This window comes from Zingiber officinale, chromosome 7A (genome assembly GCF_018446385.1).
Source record: "Zingiber officinale cultivar Zhangliang chromosome 7A, Zo_v1.1, whole genome shotgun sequence".
NCBI lineage: Eukaryota > Viridiplantae > Streptophyta > Magnoliopsida > Zingiberales > Zingiberaceae > Zingiber > Zingiber officinale.
The window spans coordinates 132,773,019-132,783,408 of record NC_055998.1 but is presented as its reverse complement, the minus strand read 5'-3'; the positions used below and the strand labels follow the sequence as shown (position 1 = coordinate 132,783,408).

The 10,390-nt window shown below is 38.8% G+C and overlaps 1 protein-coding gene across 2 annotated transcripts; it reads right to left on the bottom strand.

The window, feature by feature from the left end:
* Positions 1-1,851: 1,851 nt before the first annotated feature.
* LOC122002648 (auxin response factor 7-like) lies at positions 1,852-10,018 on the bottom strand. Of its 2 annotated transcripts, none has more exons than XM_042557895.1 (16): positions 9,666-10,018; positions 9,229-9,581; positions 8,953-9,144; positions 8,443-8,558; positions 7,357-7,452; positions 7,191-7,247; positions 6,704-6,856; positions 6,482-6,566; positions 6,065-6,155; positions 5,786-5,950; positions 5,240-5,359; positions 5,084-5,156; positions 4,830-4,995; positions 3,052-3,554; positions 2,703-2,893; positions 1,852-2,565 (listed from the first exon to the last, which is right to left on the bottom strand). In XM_042557895.1, exons 3-16 carry the CDS (start codon positions 8,996-8,998, stop codon positions 2,391-2,393), a joined length of 2,037 nt encoding a protein of 678 aa, XP_042413829.1. In that variant the 5' UTR covers positions 8,999-9,144; positions 9,229-9,581; positions 9,666-10,018; the 3' UTR covers positions 1,852-2,390. The 2 variants fall into 2 exon arrangements, with proteins under 2 accessions (XP_042413829.1, XP_042413828.1); XM_042557894.1 differs by having other exon boundaries at positions 4,827-4,995; positions 9,666-10,017.
* Positions 10,019-10,390: the final 372 nt, after the last annotated feature.

Sequence of the window (10,390 nt, the reverse complement as noted above, 5' to 3'; positions counted from 1 at the left end):
TGTAGCTTTTGGACGAGCGACCGTCACATGCTATACGACATGTGTCCTGGGCTCATTTGGCGGGACTCCTGATCAAGGTCCCTTGGGGGGTTGATGACTGCTCGGCTGCCGCCATTCAGACACTCCTGTAGGCTCAGCGAACGTTTCCTTCCTCCTTGTCGTCTAGGCTTCTTCCACGTTGATGTATTCATTGGCCTTCTTTTGTAAGTGGGCAAAGTCCTTTGGTGGCCTCCGAATGAGCGACTGAAAGAACTCTCTTTCAGTGAGCCCTTGGGTGAAGGCGTTCACCAACACGTCCGAGGAGACCGCTGGAATATCCATCGTCACCTGATTGAAGCGCTGGATATAGACCCTTAATGACTCTTGAGGTCCCTGCTTCAACGAGAATAGATTCACACTCGTCTTCTGGTGACGGCGACTGCTAGCGAAGTGATTTAGGAAGGCCGCTCGGAAGTCCTTGAAACTATGGATCGAGCCGCTCGGCAACCGTTTGAACCAAGGTTGCGCCGATCCAGATAGCGTGGTGAGGAAGACTCGGTATTTCACCCCATCCGTGTACTGGTGAAGTGTGGCCGCGTTATCGAACTTGGCCAAGTGGTCGTCGGGGTCGGTCGCTCCATTATATTTCTCGATTGTCAGTGGGGTGTAATGCTTCAGTAGAGGATCATTTAGAATCTCCCCCTAAAAACTGTTGATTGCCCGATCGAATGAATCATCCTCTCTAAGCGCCTTCCTTTTACTTGTGTCTCGAGCGGGTGTCTCATCCGAGGATGATCCCCGATCTCTTTCCGCTCTGCCTCTCTCTTCTGCTGGAGTCCATAACAATGCTCAGCAGGGGACTGGCGCATTAGGGGCTTCCCCATAGGTGTCGATCGACCTCTTGTTTGGTTCCCGAGTGGAGAGTTGTTCTACTCGATCCCCTTGCTCAGTCCGGCGACCCGTCGCTGAGGCTACAGGCTCTTGCGCTTGGCGATCAGTCAGTGTCTGTTGTTGTTGTTGCTCTACTATCTTCGCCGCTCGGACCTGTATCAACGTGTCGAGTTCCTCTTGTGTCAATGTCACCGTTGTGAATCGTCCAGCATCTTCCATCTTCTCGTTCAGATGCAAGTTACGTTCCCACAGACGGCGCCAAAATGATCCTGTCCGAAAGTGTGAAGCTAGAAAGTCAGGGATGTGGCAGTTCTGCTGACTGGATGAAGACCTCGCTCCTCTCTGCAAAACAAAACCAAACCAGGGAATGGGTTCCTGACGTTGGCCCTATGACGTTCAAGTTAGAAACATAAAAAGAAGAAGAGAAAGTGAAAGTATTATGGACGGAGATTAATCTTACCTTTCTTCATACCTATCATACTTTTTTATACCTGTCTTAGTGACCTTTCATATTCCTCTATTTAATGATATTAATTGCAGAAAGAATGTATTTTTATCTTGACTTCTTTGTATTCAATGATAGATGGAGTATTCTTTTTTATTTTTTCTTCCTCTTATTAAGTATCCGCTTTTTCCTCTTTTATTATATCGGTTCATTATTCACTGTCAATGGCATACCCCGAGCCAGGCGGATGACCCATTCGTTCGTTTTTTCCTCTTTTATTATATCGATTCATTATTCACTGTCAATGACATACCCCGAGCCGGACGGATGGCCCGCTCGGCCTGCTCTCCTGCTGATCGAGCTGACCAGACGTCGTTTCATCCAAACGACCGATCGGACAACAATTCCTCCGATCAACTTATGTATCCTCCTCTCGCTCGAGTGACACGGTTAAGCCACGTTGATCCGCCGTGACCATGGAGCCGTGCTCCTTACTGCCGCATCAACTAGAAAGCAACCAATTACGGTCAAGCAGGTGAAAGTTTATAGAAATTCATTCCTGTAAGGTTGGTGCCTTGCAGATTTCATCATTAATTGTACAAAATTTATCTCATCATACAGCACTTTAAACTTAAAAAAAAATCAAAAACCAATTCTTAATATACACACTCCCATTTGATGGAAGCAAATAGCATTCTGTGATGTAACACGGATGTTAATACATAGACTAGCAACTTGAGGCCTAATTATGTACATCTATTTGGTAGCTAGGAAAGTAGTAGCTCATTAGACTGCAGTATATCTATCACCCCTTCTCCAATGCCTTATTCTAGAGTCGACTTATTTTCGCCATCGCTTAGCTCTCGTGCACCTGCAAGGACCATCCTAACTAAGAAGAAAATGCTACAAAGACAAAAGCATGGGAGCCCTAAACCAAAGCACCATCCCCCATCCTTTTTGATTGATTCTGTTAGCAACACGGCAGGGCCAGCAGCCAGTGGGCCAAAGAATAAACAGGGACCATCCTAACAATTGATGAACTGGCTTCACAACTAGTAGACAGTCAGCAATATTATTATGCAGCAGGAATTTGATCTTCCAGTTTGGTACTATTGTCGGCACAAGGCAAAGGTTTCTTGGATGCAGGCTTGATCGCGTTGCCAAAAGCAGGAAGCTTCACCTTAGGGGCAAGCCTTCTGGACTCTTCACATGTGTAAATATATATTTTCCTGACCATGCTGCAGAACTCGCTGAAAATGCATGAAAACATAAATAAAATTAAAACAAATGTAATTTATGAAGTTGAAAAAAGAACTTGTCACAGATTGTCCATTTAAGAATTCATTTAACATTCTCGTTATTAGTTTGGGAAGTTTTAGAGCCTTACTGCCATGGATCATCACCAACCATCATCATGTCCTCCTCATCGTCAGTGTAGACAACCTCCCACTTGTTTACTCCGCCGGATAGCTCTCCCTTAATATTAAACATCTCTTCCAGCTTCAGAAGAAGATCATTATATCCATCCAATCTAGTCAAGTCCACTGCCCTCCCAACTGCCATTCCTTGCATGTGAACCTGAAGAAAAAGAGGGAACCAAGCAACTACTTCATGTTCATATATTCTTTTTCACGAGTAATCCAATGCTAGAATTCATATGCAGGTATCATTAGAATATGCAGTCACTAATGCTCAATCAGTGGAGCAGAAAAAAGGAAAAGCTATTTAAGATTTACCTTGGTGCAGCTCCTTGATTGCCGATTTTGAGATTCTTGGGTTGACCTCAAGCAAGACTTCTCAGGTTCACTAATGAGTACAGGAACGTTGGACCTGTTAAATTTTGGTAGTTGAGATTGTTGATCTAATCCAGCATCCAAAGACGTCACTGGTTGTTCCTCTCTAACAGAAGAAATGGCAGTTGGTACAGCAATTTCCTCAACTACACAACTCTCAACTAGTTGGACACCAAACAGCCTACAGCCAGTCCTAGTTTCTTGCTTCCTTTCACTATGTTCATCATCACTGCTTGACAAGGAATTAATTTGGTTCCCCACAATTGACCGGTATATAGAGTTGTTAGCAGCTGATGGTCCATTGTTTGCGATAGGTTCAGCTGAACCATGCTTTGGTGCCGATGTGAATAAAGGTATTGGGCAGGATGGCGTACATATCTCTGTTTCGCTATGTGAACCCGAGAATGATAGACTTCGAGTGTTCTTTCCAGATGATTTCCATAAACCTGGAAAGAGGAACAAATGTGTATGAGAACTAATTCAAGATAATCGAGGACAAAAAATGACAAGCATCATATATAGTGACTAATAAATGGTTTCCTCCCACAGCTAATGTTAAAAGATATATAGTAGTTGTATTGCAGCCAGAGATGAATAACCATGCATGAACATCACAACTTGTGGGGATAGATCCATATGCCTATGTCAGTGATCTCAAAGGGTTGGGTTGTGTGGCTGGATCTAATCTCACAGGACTGAAAAACTAAATAAATAAATATATATATAAATATATAAATAACTATTAGTGTTGTTTATTGACTGATTGAACCAACAAAAGGGAGCTTCTACAGCTTACCATAACCTGATCTTTTAAGACTAGGTGTCCTAGAAACCAAAAAAATAAACTATAAAAAAATATAATATTGAGATTTAGATGATTTGTCTTGTTTGTCAATTTTTAAAATGACTAAAATATTTTTTATGTTGGTTTCTCTTTTCATTGCATGACAGAGTCACTTGATCATGCAATTTACCAGTTGAAACCTTATATAATGGGAAGTCCAAGTGGTTCTTGCACTTATTTTTTAGTACATGGCTTCTTTGAGTGCTCAAGGCAGAGTAGTTTCTCTCAGTACAACAAATCTTCTGCATTGATAAAAATACTAGGTTTCAGGCATCAAAAGGATATTCAGCAAGCAATTTCAGTGGTGAACTGCTTTCAAGTAAAATTTACACATATGTTAGTGGATTAATCCATCTAGCAAAGAACATACGACAAACTACAGCAATGTCTAAAATAGCTTCGTTCTCTCATTTCAGCACCAGAAACATTGAATTGGCACCTTGAAGGGATTTGATAGTAGCAGCAGATTCAACTGAGAATTTTAATAAGTTCAGAAAATGGACAGAGACATGACACTAATTCCACTTTAGAACTAAACCTGGTAAATTTTATAAAATTCCAAAAAATCATCCAATTTAATGATGTTAGGGGTTAGACAACACAAATATATGACTAGTGAATCACATGTGCCCTGTGACCATGAACATGGAAGGAACTGAGACCTGCACATTAAAAAGTTTTATTCTCTAACATAGATCCAAAGTTCTGAAAATGTATGATCGATCCAATGGTCCAGACAGCATTACTGGAATATTGATCCCATATAAATGCTGCCTGGAATATTGATACAATATAAAGAAGACAAACATAAAGGAAATCAGGAGTTCAATAACCATGTAAAGTGATTTAGTCAAACAAGGTGATAGATCTTTACTACATGCTGGAGTTCGATCAGATGTTAGAGCAGATGAAACCAATGGTCGGGCACGTTTGTTTCTGACTGCTGGTTGAGATGTTGAGAGAGTAGCTATAACAAGCGGTTCCAATTCCCATGGTGAAACTCTTTCAGGCCTTGATATAGACGAAGGTTCATCCCATTGAACCTGTATATGCAAATCAAAGCATTTCACATGTTAATAATATAATTTCAAGTACGCTAAATAGACTTGGTTAGATAGAAGAAACTATTACCTTGAGGCATCTCCATTCTGAATCTGCCCATCGAGATGGTGCCTTGTCTTGACCAATGATAGTACCACTGAAACTGCAAAGGCGAGGAAATTAAATTGCAACTATAGATTTAACAGAGTAATATATTTGATGCAAATTACAAATTACCAAAAATACCTCTTTTCTGAACTTTCATCACCCTCAAATCTCATCTTAAATCTCAAACCAACAGAGAACTTGTGGTTTTTAGCTTCAAGATACTTGTTTACGCTTACAATGAACTGCGATCGACTTGTTCTGAAACATGGACCCCATTCTTAATAAATATGTTATTCAGATATTAACCAAGGAATTTGCATATCTAGAAATTTGGTAAATTTTCAATATTGATAGACAACAAAGTCTTTAGATTTCCAAAGCTCCAAGCAGTAGAAACCAAGAAATATATAGTTTTAAGAAAGGAAAAGTCAAGACCATAGTGAGATACATCGTGTTCTACTTTCATCCAGAAACTAATATATGAAATAAATAAATAATATATATTCAAGTTGATGAAGTAAAACAACTAAGTTCTAGGCACTAAACATCTTTCAACATTAAACAAATGTTGTTTAAAACCCACCAAAAAAATAATTGACATGTTTTTTGCAAACAAGCATAGAGTCATGTTTGCACGTGTGCATGTATAAGAGAAAGTAAACAATATAAAGAAAAAATTCTAACCTTGGCTTGTAAAAAACAGAAAACAGAGACCCAGTGGTAAAAGCATGAGATGCAGTAGCAAGAACACCAACATGCATACTATGACTGGATATGACTGATGATGGCATGTTAGTTATAGGTCTCATAAGCCTTCTCACCCCAATTCGAAGCTCGTCATTTTCACCTCTGCAATATAAAAATATACAACTACTTGATTAATCTGGTTAACAAAATCTAGTATATTGGATATATCTTGGAAGGTAGAAAAGTACATAAAAATAAAAACAAAGAAACTACAACCTTAAAAAGATCAATGCATCACCAGCTACCAATTTCTTTGAGCTCACAAAAACACTCCAACCAGTTGTCAGCAGATGTCGCCTTGGTTGTCCTGAAAGAGAAGGTGAAGATCAGATAAGCAAAATTCAACTTTGAATAAGTTTCCAGTTTGAAGTTTCAAAATGGTAAAAATGAAATATGAATTACAAGCCACATAACATATTCATCTCTAAACCCACTATCAAAAAAAATCTTTGTATTTTTTGTCAGCATATAAAGTTATGAAAACCAAACATGAGTTTCACTGTACATAAGAATGAAACGATTTTATTTTAATAAATTCCAACATTCAGGACCCACATAAAAAAAAGCTAAAAAAATATATGAAAATAATGTAAGAAAGCAACTAGTAACTGATTTGGCATTGCTCATACAAACCTCGAAAAATGTGTCGGAAATGCCAATCATTTCCATGAAGATCTTTAGCAATTAGTTCTTGCCAGGGTGGATTCTGGGACATATCCTATACAAAGAGAAATTGAGATTAAAAAAGTTGAAGGGCAAAGTCAAAGAAATTTCAATAAGAAGCAATATTTAAAATAACAATTAAGAGAAGGATATGTGAGAATAAAAATTCATTTATCAAAAGTAGTAACTAACCAGTGGAGGAAGGCACTCATCTGCATGCCTTCTTAGAACAGAGAAACCACCATGAGTGCTTGTGTCTGATGCAGTTAGAACTTTACAGAATGAGTGAACATTGCCCTTTTCAGGCTCAGGTAATGGAGTATCAGGGCTAGTAACTTCTGTTTGCTGATTACAAAAAAAGCAAAAAGGAGGTCAAAGGGGAAGGTTGAATCTATGACATAATAACATAGCGCAAAAGGAGGTAATGGACTAACACAAGATATGGAGGAAAGCCACAACTATAAATCAACACTTCTTCGTACAACTTTCCAAGTCAGAATCATTACAAACAAACAGTATACTTGAATTACTATTTTAATATTGTAAAACATGATATTCCAAAGGTAACATAGAGAAGAAAGTAAACAGATTCTTATTTTGCAAATTTTTCTTGGATTGCTTTCAAGTACCATAGGCTATTGCAAAATCTTGTAGGAAAAAGATGGTGAGAAAGACTTACATCAGTTTCAGGGAGCAGCATGATCTGAGCAAAAACTTCATCTGTATCTGCTTCAGCCTAAATAAGTTTAAAAAAAAAAAGATATTTATTTACTGATAAATGACATTTGAAGGAAGATGATAGGTAACAAATACTACACCAACATAGTGACTTGGATGTGACTTACCTGCAGCTGAACATGGACTACCTTGCATAGGATCTTTGGTGGCAAATCAAACAAGGGCATTTGCTGGTCATATCCTTGATTTATTGATGCTTCGAGCTATAAAAGATCATAAACTAACTTAATGTTAATACCAAGGTTTAAAATTTCGAATTGTGCTAGAGTTTCGGTTTATGGCTAGAACGATACAATTTCATATCGTGCCATACTAATATGGTTTCGATAAATTTTAAATGTAAAAATATATTTATTAAAAAATATTTTTATTAATATTTGATTGCTATAAATATTTTTCTAACAATTTGTCTCCATCTTTATCCTTAAAAACGAAGGAGAAAAATAAATGGATGAAAGAAGGAAAAAATTTATTGGAGGGAAAAGAATTAATTATAAATAAATAAAAGAGGAAAATAAATTAACTACCCTAAACCCCTTGATGAAAATAACCTTAAACCCTAAACTAAGATGACATAAACTCTAAAAGGGGAAAGAAGAAAGGAAAATAAAATAAAATAATCGACAATGCAATAGTAAAGTTGTTGTCATATCATATGACCTGTGACCGACCTAGAGGTCACAGGTTCGAATCTCGAAATCAGCATCACCTCGCGGAGGGATTCACGTGGTCGACCGAGCAACCTTGCGGAGGCCTCCGCATGATCGTCCCGTGGTCACGACGGCCTTGCAATCGGGCGGAACGGCAAATTCCGCCCATACTATCCGGCACGTCTTGGTGACACGAACAATGGTTAATACAAGTGTGTATGCCCAATGTTTCTATATTTAAGAAAATAGTTAAGCTTAACTATGAAATTTTAATTTAGAAAAAAATGACTTCCTTTTGAGTAGAGCTACCACTCTACCAGCAAGTTAATGCTTCCAAAAAGAAAGATAACAGTCTATCTGCCTACCACTATACTATAAGAAACATAGAAAGTCAAGCATCATCTGATTACATGCAGAAACAGGATTGTAACAGTCAAAATGGGCAAATCTTTAAACAGCTAAAACCACTAGAGCAGCTGTATCTTGATGAAGAACATGATAGAAATGGATAGCCCAAGTACTAAACAAAAGTTCTTCCAGTACCTGCTCCATGTGGCCTTGGGGAAAGTAATAAACCTTTTCTCCTTCACGAGGCAGAGTAACTAAAGATCCTGCACATGCTTTCCATAGTTCTGGGTACAAGACATCTCGATAAGCCCCTGGTTTAGTAACATAGAATTCCCAGCAGCATTCAGGAACAAATTAAAAGTAGCATCGCAAATTCTAAAATTAAGAACAATTAGAATAACCAACGGTTATTAGATAAATACTAGCAAAGACTCTATTTGTCAAAATAACAAAGATTAGAAGTTTGTTAATGTGAAAGTAGCATTTGTACAAATGACGAAGATTAGTAAAAATGTTTTCCTTGACTAAACTGATGAAGAACTAATAAGTAATCTGTTAGCAGAGCGCGTATAAAGAATAAAAAAAAGAAAGAAAAGGTGGTTAATGATAAAAGATAATAAGTGAAGTCTTCAAAAAATACTGTACTGAAACAATCTAAAAACCATGCCAAATCATATAAAAACCCCAGGAAAAAAGAGCTCTAACCTGAGACGAGAGCTGTAGATGAACTATTCGGTGGCGCCAAAGCCATGAAACCAACCTAAAATTTCTCTTCGGAAGAAAAAACAGAAGTGTCTGCACTACCAAGCCAAGGAGAAGCTTAAACGCACACAGAAGGCTCTTGATTGCCACATTAACTGCAGAGCAGCTCAAGCAATTTCAGCCTCACGGAAATCCCTGAGAAATATCCAATCGGAACCCCGATTACTTAATAAAAATGCGGCCGCTGCCTAAAATAGCATATGAATTCCAACCCTGTACCGTGTGTCGTCGACGTCAAACTTGAAGCTTTTATTCCTCGTAATTACCGAAAGGGAAACCTAGAAACGCTTCGAGAAGCGCCTCTTCCTCTTCTACCTGCTTCCCTTGAAACGGATGTAGCTTTGTTCCTTAACGCTTGCTGAAGCAGCAAATGTTTTTCTTTTTCGCCGCCTCCGGATTCACCGCTAACGCTGCACGAGAAAGGCGCCGCCTTTGCAATAATTCCCAGCCGAACCACAGATCTGAGGCAAGGATCACCGAGAGATGGAACTCGAGGCAGTTTTTTCTCTTCGAGCACAAATCTGGACTCTTCTCCCCCAGAGGGAACTCAAACACTTGACCAGAAATATTTTCTGAAAATAGAAAGATAAGAAGAAGACATCACAGCGGATCAAATCGTCCAGAAACCAAAGCTATGAAAGGGATAAAGAAATTACCTCCGCTATGGCTGAAAATTTCCCAAAGATCGTCTCTAAAAGCCAGCTGACAGTTCGTTCAGCAACTCTCTTCCTCCAAAACCGACAGCTTTCCGATCAAGAAGATCTCCTGCGACGAAGGAACCACGAGACCGCGATCGAGAAGACGGAGAGAAGAATCCCGCGAAACGACGGCGCGGAAAAGTATAGAGGAATTGAGAGGCGGGCGGAGCTTCCCCTCTCTTTTTTTTCACTACGCCTTGTCGCTAGGAGACCCTACAGCTACACCGCACCATCCGTTGACGCTGCCTCCCGATCGCTCGACGAATTCGCCGTTTCCCTGCGTTTCCCCACGTTCCTAATCCCGTGTCCGTCGAATTGCCCTCCGACCGGGCAAATGGAACATCGTTGACGTTTTGATTCCGCGGTCGTTCTCGTCCTTAGTCTTCTCCGACGGAACATCACACTCGCTCAGTGTACAGAATGACCTTTTTGACCCTGCCTCCAGTGTGACGTGGAATCAGTGAGTCGGAGGGAATTATTATTATTTTTTTAATTATAATTATTTAAAATTTTATAAAATTAAAAATAGAATAAATGGATAAATAATAAAACATGAGTATTTTTTAATATTATTATTATTATTATTTATTTTAAACGATAATAATTTGATTTTTTTAATTTTTTTTCAACAATTTAAGCTTGTATTTTATATTATTTTATTTATTTACACAAGATTGTTTAAA

What these genes read in the sequence shown, in the direction of transcription:
- LOC122002648 (XM_042557894.1), bottom strand. Translation starts at nt 8,998, where the DNA reads ATGGCTTTGGCGCCACCGAATAGTTCATCTACAGCTCTCGTCTCAG. An exon ending in TAGTCCATGTTCAGCTGCAG is followed by an intron (nt 7,248 to 7,356) that starts GTAAGTCACATC and finishes AAACTTATTTAG; the next exon opens with GCTGAAGCAGATACAGATGA. An exon ending in ATGAGTGCCTTCCTCCACTG is followed by an intron (nt 6,567 to 6,703) that starts GTTAGTTACTAC and finishes CTCTTTGTATAG; the next exon opens with GATATGTCCCAGAATCCACC.